Consider the following 22094-nt stretch of genomic DNA (forward strand, 5'->3'; position numbering starts at 1 on the left):
AAATTGTACAGCAGGTTTTAATTTTTGTAAATGTATGAAGACATTATAAAATCTATACAAATGTGTTTTCCCCGTGATCGCACCGACCCAAAGAATAAATGAGACATGTCTTTTGGGGTGCATAGTGAAAGCCGTAAAAACCATGCCCACAGGAAAAAAGCACAAATATGTTTTTCCACCATTTTCACTGCATTCAGTACATGGCATGGAATATTAAATACCGTCACTATGAAGTGCAATTTGTTATGCAGAAAACAAGCCGTCACACAGCTCTTTACATATAAAAATAAAAAAGGTCAGGTCATTAAGGGGTTAATATGCAGCCTCCCACAGCATCCCATTCAAAGTACAGTTTCCTTTATTCTCATGAGTTTCTAATATCTACAACATGTTTTATCTTCAGCTTCACATTGCCTCAGCGGGCGGCTTTAAAGAAGTGACTAGTCTATTACTGGAGCACAATGCGGACCCAGATATGACAGATAACCTATACTGGACCCCACTTCATTTAGCTGCAAAATACGGCCAGGTAATGTGACAACGAAGCATAACTGAAGCACTACAATAGATTTAGTGATTTCTATCTATAACTGTACAAAATGAAATAGCCGGTTGTAAAATATATACTGTAAATCTTAAGGTGCTATACTTAACCCCTTTTATCCCTCCCAATCCACACAGTGCATACAGTAGTTCTCATACTTGTATTTCTGTGTACACATTGTATTGAAATCTTTCGCCACAAAAACTTTCTCCTTCTTCCTTGGAACAAAATATTGGATATGATAACATTCAACATTTCAGATCCTTTATTCCCTCTAATATCAGCTGTTATAAATACGCCAAGCACATATACATTATAATAGTGTATATATTATAAAGTGGTCCCTTCACTTCTTGCTTCATTTTTAGTACTGTTGATAACAATGTATTACAAAGTACACATTTTTTCAGTGGACTACAAATTTGATGTATTTTTTAGACAACAATTGTGAAAATGCTCCTTGTTCATCAAGCAAATCCCAACATTTTCAACTGTAATGGAGACAAACCTTCAGGTTAGTTTTATCGAAAATGGTTTCCATATTGTGTTTTGTAGGCAGCACTCTAAGCATACCCAACAATCCTTAAGCAATGTCCTTGCTTAAGGAAGTTTTTCCATTAAGAATAAAAACATAATTCCTATTGATGTCATACCACCGAAACACAGAAAACATTGGTTAAATTATGTATTGTACAAAACGTTCAATAAAAGAAATAGAGACAATAGCATGTTTAACCCTTTTGTGAGAAGTCATAATACTATATCCACATTTATATATTCGTCAGGTTTCTGCCTTGTCTACGTTTTCCATATCTTTTTCCCATGGGCTCAGTTATACAGTCTGAGAATGATGGATCATATGGCACTGGATCTCAGTACAAAACTTATCCACGTAAAAGGCACAACCCTTGTTGAAGGTTTATTGAGTCCTTTCTCAATTCATGAACAGAGGAATGACTCCCTTCGAGTCTGGAACATATATTCATTGCATCCTTTGTATTCCAATGTATGGATTTTATTAAATAAACATTTGACAAGGACCATGCTTTCTACGTGAATGATTTTTGTATTGTGGTTTGATGCCACCCACCCATCACTCTCAGTATTGTACAAAGGGCAATATCTGTTCCTCATTTCAAATACTCAATATGGAACTAATGGTAGTAAAAGGATAAACAATGTATTATTACCATATGTACTCGAATATAAGCCGACTCGATTATAAGCGCAAGACCCCTAATTTTACCACCAAAAAACTGGGAAAACCTATTGACTTGAGTATAAGCCAAGGGTGGGAAATGCATTAGTCACAGCCCCCTCCCCAGTATATAGCTAGCCAGCCCCAGTAGTATATAGCCAGCCAGCTCTCAGTAGTATATAGCCAGCCAGCCCCCATGTAGTATACAACCAGTCTGCCCCCTGTAGTATACAGCCAGCCCAGCCTGCCCCCTGTAGTATACAGCCAGCCCAGCCTGCCCCCTGTAGTATACACCCAGCCCAGCTTGCCCCCTGTAGTATACAGCCAGCCTGCCCCCTGTAGTATACAGTCAGCCCATCCTGCCCCCAGTAGTATACAGCCATCCCAGCCTGCCCCCTGTAGTATACAGCTAGCCCATTGATCAGTTGAATACAGTCCAACAGAATATTGGAGCAGCACATGTAGATATGCAGCCCTTTTCTGTCTTCTAAGACACTAGAAACCATGTATTGCTATACAGGAACAGTGCACTGTAGATTTAATTCTCTTGTGTACTGTACTTAGATCAGACATTCTAAAATGTGCCACACTGTTTCTAGATGCTAAATCTGGTAAATCTCTAAGCCTGCATACACACGAGAAAATCATCAAACTCAGGCATCTAACTTGTATGGGAACCAGTTGTAAAGAAGAGGATAAATCACCTCCAACTCAAGCGCTCCATTGAAAATAAAAGTCCTTCGAATACAAAATCAGGAGTCTCTATGAGAATTATAATTTTTTTCGATTATTTGTTTAGGTCTCCATTTAGAAAACAAGCCACCATCCAGAATTTCACACAACGTTCCACTACTCCAAACATAGAAACAATGCCCCATGGAGGGTAATTAGGAAACATAGTGTAGCCTGTTTGTGAATTTATTTCCTGGTAGTAAAATTTCATTATAATGTTCTCACATTTACTAAATTAAAAAATGAGCATATCAAATTTCCCATTCCCATCAAATGTCCCTCGCCTTCTCAGCTTCTTCTGGGGCATGGCTAGCATCAATTGATACATCACGTTTACACAATACATTCCTATACATTATAAACTACTGTAAATAATATATTAAGAAGGAGCTCAATAACTCAAATATCAATTTTCTTCCTTATTGTGAAATTCTGGATGGTGGCTTGTTTTTTTAAAGAGAGACCTGAAACGAATAATAATTCTTATAGAGACTCCTTCATTTGGATTCAAAAGACTTTTATTTTCAATGGAGAGTTTCAGACGGAAGCGATTTATTGTCTTCTTTCTGAAAGTGGTCTTGTGGATCGGCCCAGAACTGTGAGCATTGAGGAAGAGTTAGAGGTGGAGTTAGAAGCCCCCTTACACAATGTTTGGCCAAGCCTGATGATGTTTGTAGTGGTTATCCACAGCAAACTAAGAATACATTCACTTGCTTTAGCTGTCATGTCAAAAAAACAGAACCAGTCACCCATCACAAAAATGACAACACAAAAATTCCAAATATGAACGTGATCACATCTCCATTAGAGGCTTTTTTACAGATTCTATTGTGCCTATTTCATATGGCAAAATATCAAACTCCCTCATGTAAATGTGACGGACCCTAATTACAGTTACAAGGATCCTTTTGGTAGTACACGTATGAATTGACAGGCCTTGCACTTCGGTTAGTATCTATGTCCTGTTCTGATAACTGAACATGTAACAAATAGCACCACTGAATAAACTAGTTAAAGGAGCTTTATAAATTGTGTAATACAGTATTGCTTTTGAATCTGTCTATAACTGATTTTTTAACTTCTATCCGCAGACATAGCTGCTACTGAATTCATCCAAGACATGCTGCTAAAAGCTGAAGATCTTTCAGAACAGAAAAATAAAAACCCCTCCTATTTCCCGGTGTTCCAGGATGAACAGTATGAAGAGATCTTACATGATCTTCCCCTGGCTGCCAATAAGCTGTAAGTTATGCTATTACTGTGACTATGAGAAATGCAGAATTGTAGTGAATTAAAAAAAGCCAATAACTGCCATCAAATGCTGATAGGTATAGTTTTACCTGAAGGGGGTTTCCAGCTTATTAATATGGCATCACTATCACACACCCAAGAACCGCTTTAATGGGATGGTCTGGCACCCACTTACTTTATAACCTGCCATATAGCAATAGCCTGTATTGACAAACTAATTGACGTGAGGTTTAATTATGTAACTTAACTATATCTGAACTACAATGACAAGAAATCTATATGGATAAAAATCTAATGTAAGAAGGAATACCTTTCGAAGTGCTTCAAATGCCGTGTCACTCTTTGCCATCGGATACAGTAGTAAAAATGAAGCTGTAAAAATTTGGTTTCTCTTTAGTCCTAAGGCCAGTAGCATGCCACCGACTCACCCACTACTTAAGGCATTTTTTCCAAGACCACAGGACTAGGTCTATTAGATCCCACCCCAGCTGAGCATACAATATGTGAGGCTCTACATTGCATCTAGTGTATGTTGCCTTTTGGACCTGAGGAAGGGGACAATTCGTCCTCGAAACGCGTCGTCCATAAAAACAAAGCCTTTAACACACATCTTGGACTTTACTGTTACATTTTAGCTCTAGGGGCAGCGCACACCTATATACCTGTGTTTTTTGCACCTACCTTTCTATTGTTCCTTACACCGCTAGTGTCCCACTGCGGGTCACGTGAGACGCTGCAGGCCACCAGATTTAATACTAACCAATTTCACCAGTTCATCTGAACACCATCAATCTTCCCATCATCTCTAGCATCAGGCGCCACGTGTTCACTCCTTAAAACTACCACTCATTACAGTACAGGGATGCTGTTTTTTAGGGAAGAAAGAACTCCTGGCATCACATATAACTATGATGCATGGAGTCAGCACTGTAGTCAGTCTATTAAATCCCACCAGCATTCAGTCTGTTTTTCGTGGACCAACCACGGCCCATCTCTCTGAAGTTCAACATCATACCTGTAGGATGGGCTTTCATGTCCAACAACACCCTTATCTATAACCTATCTCTACAAAGATATTTAAAGAACCTACACCTTGAGAAATGTGAGTGTCAGCCTCATATTTGTGCCACGGGTTTTCTTTTATATATAAATTGGATTGAACATAGCCTACAACAGGGACCCTAAGCGTGCCTGAAAAGCAGTCTTTAGTAGTTTAAGATTGAAAGGCTGAGGCTTTTGTATGCTTCAAAATTGTTACAAATCTTGGATTTCTGCAGGGAGCTATTGGGAGAGGAGCATTTATATCCACATAGCATATGAACTCCTATTATGCCATTTATGAGAAATAATTTGAATGTAATTATTATATTTTGAAGTTATGTGTAAGTTCTTGTTCCTTTAGACAGTGAATATTTTAACACTGTGCCCTTGTTCTGACACATGAAATGGCAAAGCACAGCTTTCTTGTTTCATCATATTGATTAAATTGTCAAAATTGTGGCGTGCCTTTATGTGACATGTGTGACTTATTCTTATAATTATTAGTATCACTACTGCCGTCCTTTGCACTGGCCATGTCATTCACATGCTTTTTGTCTGGGTTTGAATAGCCAGTGTTGAGACTGGTCATCGGCACATTGTATTAAATAGTTAAATGGAAAAATGTGAAATTCTTCCACCAGCGGAGATGCTGCTGGATATCATGCCTCATTGACTCCTGATGCTAGGCACACTAATGCCGATGCGGCAGAGCCCTATGTTAGATTTAGTATGAAGATTTAGTTTTATTTGAGAACGTCTACATTACATGAGCGCATACATTTCTGAATATTGTTTAAACAGAGTCTGACAGTGACAAATGAGGATGGTGCTTGTCACAGGCAAGAACCATATTTTACTTTATATTAGAGGTCTCTCAATAATCTGTTCTATTTGCACAGATTATGTACCATTCCAAAGATGAAACTGTATTTATCTGCATCATATAGCTACGGAGGGATTGTATTTCTGTGGGATGCATATAAAGAATACTAAAGTCCATTGTCCCATACTGTATGCCTCTAATTTCAAAATCAGATTTAGATAAATATTTTTTCGCTGTATGAGATGTACACAAAATTTTGAATGAATGTGCTATGTTCTATAGGGTGCAACAGCATGAAGTTATTTTTTTAATGGGGGTTACTTGAACATTGGAGGGAAGTTATGAAGACTGGGGGATCATGTGCACCCCCCTCTCTGGCGCCTGATATGCCTTATATACCAAGAGACTCCGGATGTTTGTGCACCTGGATGAATTCTACAGCAATTCCTGCCTGGCATAGAATTCAGTTATAACCTGTGTCATGATACTGGCACAAGCTATTGTAAATTCAGCCCCATAGATCAATCATATATCTATTGAGCAACAGAATTAGAGATGAAGTGGCACTTAAGCTTGAAAATGACTTCATTGTGGTGGAATAAACTCATCTTGGATTTGCAGTGCTGCTTTATTGCTGATTTTGGTGCTGTCTGTGTGATAAGCCCCAGCAAGCCTTCTAGAAGCCTACACAGTATATACTTTTACATCTGCTGTTCCATTCAATCATCAATTTGTTTAGTTTTTTTCACACACACACACATAAATATATATATATATATATATATATATATATATATATATATATATATATGTATATATATATATATATATATATATATATATATATATATATATACAGGCGGTCCCCTACTTAAGAACACTTGACTTACATACAACCCCTAGTTACAAACGGACCACTGGATATTGCTAATTTATTGTACTTTAGTCATAGGCTACAATAATCAGCTGTAACAGTTATCACAGGTGTCTGTAATGAAGCTTTATTGTTAATCCTGATTCTAATGACAACCCAACATTTTTAAAATCCAATTGTCACAGAGATCAAAAAAGTTCTGGCTGGGATTACAATGATAAAATATACAGTTCCGACTTACATACAAATTCAATCTAAGTACAAACCTACAGACCCTATCTTGTACGTAACCCGGGGACTGCCTGTGTATGTATATATATATATATATATATATATATATATATATATATGTATGCATAATTATTCAGTATCTAGCATCTATCTAGCATCTATCTATTTATCTATCTTTATTTATATTTCACATAAGAGAACATAAGTGAAACATACGGGCATATTTACTTACAACGTCCGGAGGAGTTCACACAAAGTGCATTGTCTGACGATAATGCACTCTGCCGCGATTCACTAAGATTGTGTGCCCGATATCCTGCATGTGTCGCTTTCTCGCTCAGGTCCGCCGGAATTCACCTTCTTTTTCCTGGTGCATGTAAGTGCTTGATTTTGCAACACAATTTGAAAAAAAATCCCTGAGAATGACGGAAAATCTGATGAAAGTGCGACCACTGACCCTTAGTAAATAAGCCCCTAGTCTCTAGTCTAGATTGATGTTTTTTAGCTTCATTACAGAACTGATATTTCTTAGCTTTGAGCAACACCTATTTTGACCTGTATAATATATGGGTTGAAAAGCTGATCACAAGGATGAAATTTACTGTGATCCGTCACTACTTTGCCTGTAATGTCCCATTTAATCACACCAAATAGCACAGCATGCTTCGTTATTCAGCTTATCAAAGCCAGATCTGACAAAACAGCTAAAAAATGGTGACAAAAAAGCAAACATTGTCTTTTGTCACAATTTTGTACAACATTGTATGTTGAATGATAAGGGCTTTTACTTCCGTAATATAAAAATGTATTAAAAAGTACTGTATCTATTTAATCTGAAATAAAAAGATAGACACAATGATGTTTTGTTACTCATGTATTAAGCCCATTTGTTTCAGAATTGAGCAGATACTTAAGTTACATCTACAGAGAATTAATTTTCAAGTGGGAGAAATACATTTCATGAAAATGTAATGAGCACTTAACCTTTAGTGCCAGTAAGTGGTACTGGAGGTTACATGTGTGCCCCATAATTATATGTTGTAAGTTTTTTTGGTAATTTGTGACATGTTAATGGATTTTTATGTTCCCAGTTCATAAACTCTTTTAGCAGGAAAATGTATATTTGAAGTGATGCCATTATACAGTCAATAACAACAAGACATTTTCTCAATTTCTTCAAGCCTAAAATTGATTTAAATGGTAGAAAAGTAAAAACAAATATTTGTAAGATGAGATCATATTCCTTTTTCACATTTGTTCCTACTGCTTTATAGCCAAAAAGGAACTATATTGTAGCAGCTCAGTTCTGCATAAGGTGGTGAGGCGCATACAATGAATTTAATTCCTCATTGTTACTTATGTATTCTTTAATTTACTAGACTGCCCATAGCCCTTTTCCATCAAAAATACTCTATGTTAAACGGTGATCTGCCATTTGCTGGTTCTCATATGGTAGTTGCTTTCTGGGCTCCTCATTCTCCTTCTGCAGTCTCAATCTGTTTTAGGAGAGAGGGGTAGTAAGATATAGGGGAACATGTATCATAGTGTTTTGCCACTTTTTCATGTTTCCTGAAGTTGGCCTACTTAAATGTATGTTGGCCTACTTAAATGGCCTACTTGCAATGTATCTTAAGTTTTTCCTTTTGTGATACATGTGATGTGCCTGTTTAATCTCACTTTTGCGACTTTATTTTCCAGTTTGCGACATTTATGTCGCAAATAGTAGCTGCAATTAATCCAATTTACAACAGCATTTAACCCCTCAACGAGCCCCCTCCATAGCCAGTAAGTCTTTGCTGCATACTGCAGCAAACACTTACCGTAAACACCGGCGATCGGTGCTAGCACTGATTGAGGGTGTTAACCTATTCATTGCCGCTGGCAGAGCTGCCGGCGGCTTCAAAAAGATGGTGGAGCATGGGCATCTTGGTGAAGATTTCCGCTCCCCGTGATGTCATCAGTTGCCATGACAGCCTTGGGTCTCCAAAGACAAGGCCATTGTAGGCTAAATATGTGTTTCCTTTTATTTCTGCTGACTTTTTATTTTGTACTTGAAAGTAAGTCTGGCTCTAGCATGCTTTGTTTTGCGACTTTTTAGGTGCAAAAATGAAACATTTGGAGTCTAAAAGTTGCAGAAAGGGAACTAACAGCTGGAGTATAAAGATACATACGGCACACCTGCTGCATTATCTATTTGTATGGACTAATGGAGGTACAAGTGGCTTAGTGCTGCATTTGGCTATCAGGGCCTTATACAGGAGCAGGAGGCTTAGCCTGTTGCTCCATTCATTTGTGGTACTAGGTACCCACTGATCAGTAAGTTATCCCCTATTCTGTATAAATTGTTGGGACTAGCCTGGACATCTCCTTTAAATTCTCATAATTCACTCTTAAGCTTGTATTCATTCCTGGATATAATGTGATGGTGATCACAGAGGATACTGATTAGCTTCCGTAGTTATGGAAGTTACAGAATCCGCAGCACTTCTGCTCCAGCTGCTGTGATAAATCTGCCTAGGTTTATACTGTCTGTTAAATAGGGGGTAGCAGAATTGACTCGCGCCACAAATAAATAAAGCCATCTGTAGGGTACCTTAAACGCCTCCCAGAAATCTATAATTTTACTGAAAAGTTAGTGTACTTGTTTTCCTCTCTTTGCATTTTTTTATGTGTGACAATCAGCAGGCTACTACTGTATAAGGCGGTCCCCTACTTAAGAACACTCGACTTACATACGTCCCATAGTTACAAACGGACCTCTGGATATTGGTAATTTATTGTACTTTAGCCCTAGGCTACAATAAACAGTTAGAACAGTTATCACAGGTGTCTGTAATGAAGCTTTAGTGTTAATATTGATTCTTATGACAACCCAGCATTTTTAAAATCCAATTGTCACAGAGACCAAAAAAGTTCTGTCTGGGATTACAATGATAAAATATACAGTTCCGACTTACATACAAATTCAACTTAAGAACAAACCTACAGACCCTATCTTGTATGTAACCCGGGGACTGCCTGTACATAGAAAATGTAATTTTCTATAAAATGACAGATCACTAGGATACAGGGAAGTTATACCAGGAAAGCATATAAAGAGCTGCACACATTTTACTCCAACGAAAAACGAATAAAGAAATCTGCAGTCAGACGCTAGGAGATGGCAAAAAATGACAATGCAGGATTTCTTGTGTCTCAGGTAGAGCCCTGTTCACACTATACACCTAAGGATATTTTTGGCCTCACATAGAGCCTTTTTCATACCATACACCTCAGACAGAGCCTTATTCCCACTATGCACTGCAAGTAGATTCCTCTCTGTCCTTTTAGGGGGCCTATTCCCGCACAATTATACAATATTTGATAAAACTGGCTTGATGCCAGCTAAGCAATATTTATACAGAAGATGTTGGAAGAGTTTTGATCAATTGTCTCCTGGTATAACATTATGTCTCGTGAGGAGATTCATTAGATGAATCATTGTGTTGTATATTATGTGCATATTAACATAAAAGAGTAAATTCTATGGGGTGATGTATCAGAAGTATCTGAGTGCGAAACTGTTTTGCTAATGGCAGCCAATCAGAGCTCAGCTTTCATTTTTTAAACTTCTGTGGATAAAATGAAGGTTGACATGAGCAACTAGAACAAGTCTCCAGATAAGTTTGTTAAAGTTTTGAATCCTTGAATTCTTGCATTCTTGAATTGTTATAAGTATTACCCATGTAATAAATTCCCATGTGCTTTGAGTTTTTGGTGCAAAACTTTTAGATTACATATTTATTTGCTTTCCTTGCTAAACTGAATCTCATGACTATTATTCCTATGCTTCTATTTTTAACATGGCTACTGCTGAATGGAATCTTAAATATCTCAGGCAGCATATCTTTTTTTTGGCTGAAATATAAATTAATCCCAAATCCTCCTTAATTGCATCTACTCTTGAGAGACTGACTGAGTTTGTTTCAGTTTTCATTTAACGGTTTTTAATATTTTTTTGTAGGCGTCCATTGGCTTTACCAATTTCCAAGCAAGACAGTTTGCTAGAGAAAGACACAATGTTCAAAGATTCCGGAAAGTTTTTAAGCAAGCATTTCTCACAGGACAATGCCGCAGAAAGAAATGTAGTAAATAGCTCTTCAAAACTGGAACAGGTAATTCAAACTGAAACAGGTAATTCATTTTAATTACAAATGAAACGAGAAAGAAGACACCTCTCTTTCTGTCAATGGGAACTACCACTTTACATACTGGAACAAGGACCTGGGAGGATAGTATTAAAAGGGAGCACAATATTGATGTTACCCCTTACCTTCTACATACAGCTGAAAACAGAAGTTAACATACACTATATAACCAGACAAATATGCATGTTTTTCTTACTATCTGAAATCAGAATAAATTTTTACCATTTTAGGTAAATACGGATTACCAAAATTATTTATATTTGCTGATTGCCAGAATACAAGAAAGAAAATTATTAAGGCATTTTTATTATTTTCTCCAAACATGAAAGTTTACAGTTCATCAGTATTTCATATCATTGCCCTTAATCTGTATGACTTGGGTCAAACATTTTAGATATCTTTCCACAAGCTTCTCACAAAAGTTGGTAGGAATTCGGGTCTATTTCTCCTGATAGAGTGGTGTAACTGAGCCATGTTTGTAGTCCACCTTTTCAGATTGACTATACATTTTTGATAGGAATGAGATCATGGCTTTGTGATTTGATTTTATTTGGCAACATTTTGGCGAATATTGAGCAACAATTTGTTAGTTGACCGTAGATGTGACGTTATCACAGGCCAGCTGATTTAACTATGCCCGTGAACCTGGCCTGTGATAACGTCACATCTACGGTCAACTAACAAATTGTTGCTCAATATTCGGATCTCTTTACCTAATGAGAAGTGCATTAGTATTACAATCATAAGACAACTCCAATTTTGTCATCAAAGGATCTTATATCTCTCAAAACAACCCACGGTTACAAACATTATTTTTATTTCTAACATTTTTACGGTGGAGGAGTGCACTTGGGCCGTTCAGTGCCACTCTGCCTTTTTTCTGCCCAGCCTGTGATCTAAATTTATGTCATATGTATTTTAAGTGTATATTTTATACATGTATATTGTACTTCTGACTTTTTTCTAACGATATATACCAATTTTATGATTTCTATGATCATATGTTTAATTTTCATATTTAATTAATAAATTCATTTTATGATACAATAATTTATTCCGGTATACAGTGTGAACTGGGCCAGGTGCAATTTTTCTAATTGTCACTTTTCTCATATCAATACAGTCAGGGACCAGTACAACACCGACATCACATCCACTGTCCCATTGTTTACAACATCATATAGATATCGGTATCAGGTTAGTGCAGAGATACTTCTTTTATAAATAATTTTGGTAATCCTAATTGATCTAAAACAGGAAAAATGTATTCTTATTTATATATATGAATACATTATATTTAGCAAATGGGAAATATGTTGACCCTTTAGATGACAAAACAATTAATATACTAATGAGAACAAACTTTGTAGTTATTTTAGTTATTTCTTGAGTTATTTCTTTCTATCTTGAGCATATGTATGTAGATAGAGCTGTCAGCGCACTTTAGCACTCTCCAGCCTGGTTATTTTATGAAAGGCGTAACTTTGCACCAAGCCCAGGATCCTTAAGGAAACTGCAGAAGTTCCATATTACTTGCATATTTGCCATGCTCAATTTCCATACAGCAAAATTGCTGTGTAATGTGGTAGCATTGGAATTTATGGAATTAAAGGAAACTCCATACACACAAATTGTTTAAAGTATGTATCTTTGGTAATATGAAAGGCTGTGATAATTATTAGTAGATGTTATTAATTATATGTCTAATATGCATTATATATTCATAGTTAAGAAGAGATCACGGTAAATACCGTAGCAATGGGGGACATGTACCGTATTTTCCGGACTATGAGGCTCATAAAAAAACCCTATGATTTTCTTAGAAATCAAAAGTGCACCTTATAGTCCGATACGCCTTAAATATGAAACGGGAAGAGCTCCGGCCAAATAGCCATAGCGCAAACCACGGGACTTCTTCATCTGCCGCCTAACCCGGTGTCATCTCGCTGTCTGACCTCTCACCTCTGCTCCCTGTGTCCTTGCTGCTGCTTGGGAGGATGGGGCTGAATACGATCTGCGGCTATTCGGGGTGTCGCTTACGTTCTCCTCCGTCCTGCTCTCTTCCAAGCAGCCGCCTGCACCTTATAATCTGGTGCGCCTTATTTATGCACCTAGACGTCTTAGCTGGCCTTTATTCATAATGCGCCTTATAGTCCAGTGCGCATTATCATCCGAAAAATACGGTATCTTAAGTTTGGTTTTGTGCGCCTGCTTTTTTTCTTGTTTGGCTTTACTGCTGCTTAGTACTTTTTCTTTATCAATACATCTATTTGTGAAAATGTGCGACTTTTTCAACAAATGTCATAAAACGTCTCCAAAAAGTTACTATGAACTATTTCCTACCTGTGCTAGGGACAGGTTTGAATTAGCATCTTTTTTTTGCAACTTTTTAAAAAAGTCACAACATTCACAACTGGAAGTGGGTACAGAAAACTCCACATAGTGAACTTTGATAAGAGAGATTAATAGAGAGGCTTAAAAAATTTACAAAAGTGCAACTCCAAAAACAAGGTGCAAATATAGGGGAAATAACAAAGCCAAAAAATAAGATACATGTGCCACTATAAGTTGTATAATAGCACAAGTTTTGTTTTTACAGATCAAGTTGATGCCTGCTGCCCCAAATGATGACTTGGCAACTCTCAGCGAGCTCACAGATAGCAGCCTCTTGTATGAGATTCAAAAGCGGTTCAACAATAACCAGATATATGTAAGTTTTGGCAGCTGAACAATTCAGACCATTGAATCACTTAAACAAAGCACAAACATCTAGCACATTTACAGGGAGGAAAAGTAAACTTCCTCAAGAGTTTTTATAATTTGTTAAAGCATTGGATCCATGGGATTCACATGTGCTCTACATACAAAAAGCCTGGTAAATGACAAGTCTGTACTTATGAGGTCATTCACACTTTAGTATTTGATCAGTCATTCTGTTTCCCCATTTTCAAATGTTTTATATTGCATGCCTTATGTGCAAGTGAGATAGGATATTACAACTCGCTTCTCTATAAATAAGCAATGAAGTAAAGTGTACTACCCTTTGATTTAATTATGTGTAAAATATTTTAAGGGTCCTAAATGTAAGCATCAGAAGGGAATGCTGTTGGTTTATGGGCCTTAAAGGGAATTTACCACCAAGATGAAGGGTTGTATGCAAATGAGCATGAAGGGCTCCAGGCTCCATAGGTGTAAATGGAACCTGAAGCCCTTCAGGCTCATTTGCATGCAGTCTTTTATCCTGGTGGTAAATATCCTTTAAGGCCCATAAACCAACAGCATTGGTTTGGTATGTCCTTTAAGCCTGGTGACAGGTTGTCTTTAAAATATAGCCTCTTTCCTTCTAAAATTAACTTTTAAAATTATGCTCTGGGGGTGTTACCAGAGCCCTTTAATATTGAAGATTTTCAGGCTGTTACACTGTTTCCCCTGCTCCCCTAGCATTTCCCTCTCCCTCTGCCTGATGTAATCTCACGCAGGAGGGAAGTTCTCTTGCACAGTGTCTGTGAAGCTACAGTATAGATAGTCTCTTGGTAACACCACTATTAGCATCGTTTTAAAAGTTGATTTCAGAAGGAAAGAGGCCATGGATAACAAATATAAGAAGATTTCCACAATCACAATCCTATATACACTCACCGGCCACTTTATTAGGTACACCATGCTAGTAACGGGTTGGACCCCCTTTTGCCTTCAATTCTTCATGGCATAGATTCAAGAAGGTGCTTGAAGCATTCCTCAGAGATTTTGGTCCATATTGACATGTTGGCATCACACAGTTGCCGCAGTTTTGTCGGCCGCACATCCATGAGGCGAATCTCCCGTTCCACCACATCCCAACGATGCTCTATTGGATTGAGATCTGGTGACTCTGGAGGCCATTTGAGTACAGTGAACTCATTGTCATGTCCAAGAAACCAGTCTGAGATGATTCCAGCTTTACGACATGGCGCATTATCCTGCTGAAAGTAGCCATCAAATGTTGGGTACATTGTGGTCATAAAGGGATGGACATGGTCAGCAACAATACTCAGGTAGGCTGTGGCATTGCAACAATGCTCAATTGGTACCAAGGGGCCCAAAGAGTGCCAAGAAAATATTCCCCACACCATGACACCACCACCACCAGCCGAATGTCGCAGCAGAAATCGAGACTCATCAGACCAGGCAACGTTTTTCCAATCTTCTACTGTCCAATTTCGATGAGCTTTTGCAAATTGTAGCCTCAGTTTCCTGTTCTTAGCTGAAAGGAGTGGCACCCGGTGTGGTCTTCTGCTGCTGTAGCCTATCTGCCTCAAAGTTCGATGTACTGTGCATTCAGAGATGCTCTTCTGCCTACCTTGGTTGTAACGGGGGGCGATTTGAGTCACTGTTGCCTTTCTATCAGCTCGAACCAGTCTGCCCATTCTCCTCTGACCTCTGGCATCAACAAGGCATTTACGCCCACAGAACTGCTGCTCACTGGATGTTTTTCTTTTTTGGACCATTCTCTATAAACCCTAGAGATGGTTGTGCGTGAAAATCCCAGTAGATCAGCAGTTTCTGAAATACTCAGACCAGCCCTTCTGGCACCAACAACCATGCCACATTCAAAGGCACTCAAATCACCTTTCTTCCCCATACTGATGCTCGGTTTGAACTGCAGGAGATTGTCTTGACCATGTCTACATGCCTAAATGCATGCCATGTGATTGGCTGATTAGAAATTAAGTGTTAACGAGCAGTTGGACAGGTGTACCTAATAAAGTGGCCGGTGAGTGTATATAATAGATTTTGAGACAGACTGTTTATAAGGACTATACCTTTGAGTAACATAAGGGAAAATCTTCCACCAGGATCAAGGATTGTAAACCAAGCTCAGTTACATGCAGATGTGTTCTCTGCCTGCCAGGATTCTTTTGTTTGTTGTTTTTACCGAAAAAAACCCTTAAAAATTATGCAAATGAGCCAGAGGGGCTCTGTGCTAAATTAACAGCTATGGAGGCCAGAGCACCTAAGGCTCATTTGCATTAATGCTATGCAAAGAAAACAAGGGCATAAGAAGGTAAAAGAAGAGCAGATCCTTCCAGAGGGAGCAAACACCAGTATGTCAGTGTGCTTGGTTTACACATCCTGGTGGTAGATTTCCTTTAAGATGATTATGATTAGAGATGAGCGAGTATACTCGTCCAAGCTTGATGCTCGGACGAGTATATCGCCTGCTCGAGATCGAGCTTTTACTGAAGAAAACACAGTGAAGAACAGTGAAGAACACAGTGAAAACAGTGCACACAGTGAACACAGGATTATTTAAGTGAAGAACACAGTGAATAACACAGTGAAGAACACATTGCAGATGTTTCCATACATCTGCTAACTTATCCGAAGACACGAGCGCCGAACGGTGTTCTTCACAATAGTATGTGAAGAACAATATGTGTGAAGAAGACATTACCCATGTATGGAAACATCTGCAATGTGTTCTTCATACATATTGTTCTTCACATACTATTGTGAAGAACACCATTTGGCACTCGTGTCTTCGGATAAATTAGCAGATGTACAGAAACATCTGCAATGTGTTCTTCAGTGAAAAACACATTGCAGATGTTTCCACACATCTGCTAACTTATTAGAAGACATGAGTGCAGAAAGGTGTTCTTCACAATAGTATGTGAAGAACAATATGTGTGAAGAACACATTGCAGATGTTTAACATGGGTCATTCTCCTTTTTGAAGTTCCACGAATATTCCATTGAATAAAAAAAACCTAAAAAACAGGACTGACAAATTTTATTGCAGAGCCTTGGTCCCCTTGAAAAATGCTCGAGTCTCCCATTGATTTCAATGGGGTTCGTTATTCGATACGAGCACTCGAGCATCGGGAAAAGTTCGACTTGAGTAACGAGCACTCAAGCATTTTAGTGCTCGCTCATCTCTAATTATGATGAGAAATGTGGGATGATAATCCAAATTGTTGTATGTAACCTGTAAGCAAAAATAAAAATATATTTATCAAATAATTTACTTTTATGTCTAGAAATAAACCAATGTAAAAGACCAATATACTCGTATAATGATAGCTTGATTATTTATTTATAAAAATGTTGTAATAGTGGTGTCTATATTTTTCAACATGCATAGTCATGGTGAGATATTTATGTCCTGTCATGGGAACTAAATCCATATCATCATCCGTCTTCTCTCAGAATTGACAGTTGATGTGAAGATACTATTGTGTATAAGGATTGAACAATTCTAGCTTGTTGGCATCTGCCCAGGGTGACATCTCCTACATGAGCTAACCTTCCCTGACAGTTCTAATCCTTCAGGTTTTTTAGCTGGTATAGTATTGGTAGAGTCATGAACCTGAATGCTTACAGTGCCCTAAAGATCCCTTTGTTGTATCATTTTTGTGACACATTGCATGTGAGTAGTTATTTAGATGCTATATTCTGGAAAGATTAAATATAGCCTTCATTTATAAATGTTTCCTTGTGAATCTAGAATAAAACAAGACAATTCATATCAGCACAGACCAATGAAAAGCAAAGGTATTACAGTAAACAATTTTATTCTAGTCGTAAGTTTTCTAAAGAAAAAAGTGTTCCTAAAGGAGAATACTCACAATGTACACCACCTGCAAAGACTTGTTATGAGATTTACAGAAAGATATTGAGGGGAACGGGAAAGTTGTGATTGTAGATAGATGCATAAAAAATAACCTTTATTAGTTCATGTAAAATTATTAACAAAATCTCACACTAATCTGTATAAACTTAGTATGACATTATTGGCGTTGCCTTACTTAATCACAGTCACAAAGGTTGTAAAATAGCAACCAAGGATAGGTCAACAGGAAAGAGCCGCCTTGAGAATTGTTTTATCCTTCCTATTAGAATATAACGTCCCCTTAAATATGAGTAATAAGAGGCATTAAAGAGACAGGCTGATGTGCTCTATACTTCTAAGTGCAGACCTTCAGGAGGTCAGCAAGCTATCAGAGAAAATGGTATGCCCGGCTGGTACTATATTGATATAGTGGTGAGGCGCTGCGTGTGTTCACACTATGAGAGCGCTATCTCCACCTTCTAAGATTGCATGCATCCACGCAATCTAGATAGCCAGCTGTTATGTTTTAATACGATCGGCGCCATATCCAGGTATGATTACACCTCAGAAAGATATCCCTAAACTGTGACTTGTGATAACATTGAGTGTGACTTCTAATTTTTTAATGTTATGTTTTCAAGTCCTTTTCCTAGCCCATTGTGGACAGGGCAACACCATTTTTGCCTAATTTTTTGTTTAGAAGTAACTTACTCTCTTGAACTCAGAAATGCATACAGTGGGGTCCGGAAAGTATTCAGACCCCTTTAAATTTTTCACTCTTTGTTTCATTGCAGCCAATTGAAAAATACAAAAAAATCGTAAATAAAGAAAATCAGTACACTTTTGAAAAAAATCTAATTAGACCTGTATTAATGAATATAAAATTCCAATGTAGCAAGTAAGTGAAAAGCAGCAGATTTAAAAAGTGTGTGTTAAATCCATAAGGCAACCATTGCCTTTAAGTTGGTAAAAGATCCCAAGTGTTTATATCATCACACAAACAGTGGAATACAAATAAAGATGAAATGGAAAACACAGCTCACACACATCTCTGATATAATACTACATGAATCATAAAGGAGTAGATGATACCATAGATGGGGTACATTGCTACATTGGAATTTTATATGCATTAATAAAGGTCTAATTTGATTATATTCAAATAGTATACTTATTTTCTGTATTCAAGCTTTTTAGTATTTTTCTATTTACATAGCCAGTGGTGGTTTTGTGTAGTGTGCCCACGCCACTCAACTTTACTTTTGGATACTTATTGCAGCCAATAGGTAAGATTAAAAAAAATTTTTTTTTTGCTCATTAATGTACACTCTGGATACCCATCTCGACAGAAATGTAGGTATGTAGATTCTAGTCTGATGAGACGAAGATTAACCTTTATGTGTGGAGGAAACCATGCACTGCTCATCACCTGCCAAATACAATACCAACAGTGACACATGGTGGTGGCATCATCATGCTATGGGGGTGTTTTTCAGATGCAGGGATGGGACGACTGGTTATAAGTGAAGGAAAGATGAATGTGGCCAAGTACAGAGATATCCTGGATGAAAACCTCTTCCTGGGTGCTCTGGAGCTCAGACTGGGTCGATGGTTCACCTTCCAGAAAGACAATGACCCTAAGCTCACAGCTAAAATAACAAAGCAGTGGCTTCAGGACCACTCTGTGACCATTCTTGATGAGCCCAGCCAGAGCGCTGACCTAAACCCAATTGAGGATCTCTGGAGAGACTTGAAAATGGCTGTCCACCAACATTCACCATCCAACCTGAGGGAACTGGAGAGGATATGCAACGAAGAATGGCAGATGATCCCCAAATCCAGATGTGAAAAACTTGTTGCATCGTTCCAAAGTAGACTCCTGGCTGTACTAGCTCAAAAGGTGCTTCTACTCAATACTGAGCAAAGGCTCTGAATACTTATGACCATGTGATACTTCAGTTTTTCATGTTTAATAAATAAGCAAACATATCTACATTTCTGTTTTCTTTCATGTAGAGTGAACATTAATGAGGTAAAAAAGAGAACTTTATGATCTTACCAATTAGCTGCGATGAAAGATGGAAAAATTTAAAGGAGTCTTACCCACTGTATTTGTGAGGTTGGAAAGAATTGCTGAGGGCTGAATTAATGGCCTTTAATACTATATTATGTAAAGTATACTTCCAATTTGGATTTAACTTTCTTCCCAAGCTTATTCCAACTCTTAGACTCTTCTTTAGCAGATGAAGAGATTGACATATGAATGTATAAAGCACTTGTGTGGATAATAATTATAATGTAGAACTATGTAACATAAAACATCACAATGGTAGACAGACATTGTCACCGTTACTATAATCTCCACACCTTTACATCTGCATAAAATATACAAGCTTTGTCTTAATGGCTTCCATTTGTCACACAGTATTCTATTTTTACAGTTATAAAGTATAAAGGGAAGCAGTGCGTGGCTGACATTACTTCATGATTGATGTGAACTGACAGTTGTGAAGAAGTAATATAACAAAATATGGCACAATGCAAGTTTTATTCCTCCCAACTGAGACATGAATTTTTCCAACTGTTACTAAAGATATCATTCTGGCAGCTATATGAGCTGTTCTGCTACAGCTTGAGTCTTATAGCAGTTGGCATGGAGGCAAGAAATATGACTTTAGTTTTATATAGCTACAAGCTGATGTCTCTACATCAATACATAGAAATTGAAATGTGTTTGGACCTTCTTAGACTGGGGTTACACCTAAACATTATACTATGCCCAACGGTGGGATAAGGCTGATTGGGGGGCTTAAATAAAGACTGCCATTTTGTATGTCAGTCTTGATAAACGCCTTACAGGTGGAGCCATATGCCTATTTTATAATAATCTTTATTTATATAGCGTCATCATATTTCATAGGACTTTACAAATCATAGGGGACATATACAAATAAAACAAGACATTGTATAGTACAAACATAGTTATATGGAACAATAATAGTGAGGGTCCTGTGAGCAAGAGCTTACAGTCTATTTATCCTATCTATCCCTATGGGGGTGGGGGGGGGGGATTTATCAAACATTTCTTAACGGCAGAACTGTTCTAATTGCCCATGGCAACCAATCAGAGCTCGGCTTTCATTTTCCCACAGCTGTTTATAAAATGAAAGCTGCGATCTGTTTGGTTTCCATGGGCAACTAGAACAGTTTTACCTCAGAAAGTTATGATAACTCTCCGCCTATCAGTCTATTTTATAACTCCTACGACATCTATCTCCGCTGCTCATAGAGTTTTCTTGACTGCTTGTTGAGCATGCACAACAGATTTTCATTCATGGTGCTTAAAGGGGTATTCCCTTTGGTATAAGACTTCTTCCTGACCTTTTACTTATCTTCACAGAGATGTCAGTTATAGCCCCTCCCTCTCCTCCGCCCGGTGGTTTCCAAGGTGATCATCTCACAGAAGGGCCTGCTCCATTACTCCAGTAATAATAACTAATAAATCACAGTTTTCTATTTACTATTGTTTTTTTGTCTGTGATTATCATTACTTCTTCCTGCCAAAGCATGGATGATATCAAACAGCAGTGTCCAAGAAGTCTTACATCCTAACGTTAGTTTTGCACATGAGTATCCTGCTTAGTACTTTGCGTCAATATTAGAAAAAAAAAACCAGGAGTCCATCCGAAGCTGAGAATATGTGTAAATCTTTACATTATATTTTTTATATTTGCATTCATTCCTGTTTTGAGATAAAAAATCCAGAAGCAAATTACAGAGCAAAATTATGTTATGTGACACTGGCCTTATGAGGCTTTAGCAAAAACCTTAGTGATAAGAAAACTGACAGGGGCTAGCTGCTATCAACACACATCTGGTACTAAATCTTTATAACCAATGAAAAACTTATGTTTTCTGTTTAGTATTTTTTTTTCCTTTGGGTGGTGTGGAAGGCAAGGAGACTCTCATAAAGGGTGATTATCTGCCATATGTGATGTGAGGGTGCAGTCACACGTTGCGTTTAACGCATGCGTTTAAAAACGCATTGCAACAGTTGAAGAGAGATTTGCCTAATTAACCTGCTGTTATTTTATGTAAAGCTTCTATGTTTACTTCAAGTGGATAGAAATCTGACCTTGGTCACACAGGTGCATGGCTTGTTATTTCACACAGCTCTGATTATTCTCTGTGATACTAACGAGCTGTGCACCTATGTGACATCACATGACCATGGACCGATTTCTGTCCACTGGAAGTAAACATAGAAGATTCCTTTAGAATGACAGCAAGCAGAGATCTAGAGAACAGCAAAGAATTGATACATAAAATATATTGCAAAATTACATAACTTTTTATTATACAAACAATAACATTAATTTTCCGAAATGGGAATACCCCTTTAAGCTATGTTCACATGACCATATTGCGTCCAGATCACAGCCCCCATAGAGGTCTATGGCACTTGATCACAGTTTGGTGAACACACTGACCCGAATTATTAATTTGATAAATCTGGGCCATTGTTGCAGAGTGCACCACATTAATAATTACTGCTGCACTCTGCATACGCCGATCATGTTTGACTGAGTATACGTTTTTTTTTTTGGTGCGCTCAGTTTAA

At 37.7% G+C, this 22094-nt stretch overlaps 1 protein-coding gene across 2 annotated transcripts in view; it reads left to right on the plus strand.

Annotated features, from left to right (window-relative positions):
- The window catches only part of MYO16 (myosin XVI), a 272125-nt gene that overhangs the window by 110281 nt on the left and 139750 nt on the right, over positions 1-22094 (plus strand). For both annotated transcript variants that reach the window (XM_072135556.1, XM_072135555.1), the window contains exons 7-11: positions 404-529; positions 983-1058; positions 3566-3716; positions 10698-10848; positions 13481-13591. In XM_072135556.1, the coding sequence (XP_071991657.1) occupies positions 404-529; positions 983-1058; positions 3566-3716; positions 10698-10848; positions 13481-13591 (615 nt within the window). The remainder of the gene's footprint in view (positions 1-403; positions 530-982; positions 1059-3565; positions 3717-10697; positions 10849-13480; positions 13592-22094) is intronic.

The sequence above is a fragment of the Engystomops pustulosus genome, chromosome 2 (assembly GCF_040894005.1).
Source record: "Engystomops pustulosus chromosome 2, aEngPut4.maternal, whole genome shotgun sequence".
NCBI lineage: Eukaryota > Metazoa > Chordata > Amphibia > Anura > Leptodactylidae > Engystomops > Engystomops pustulosus.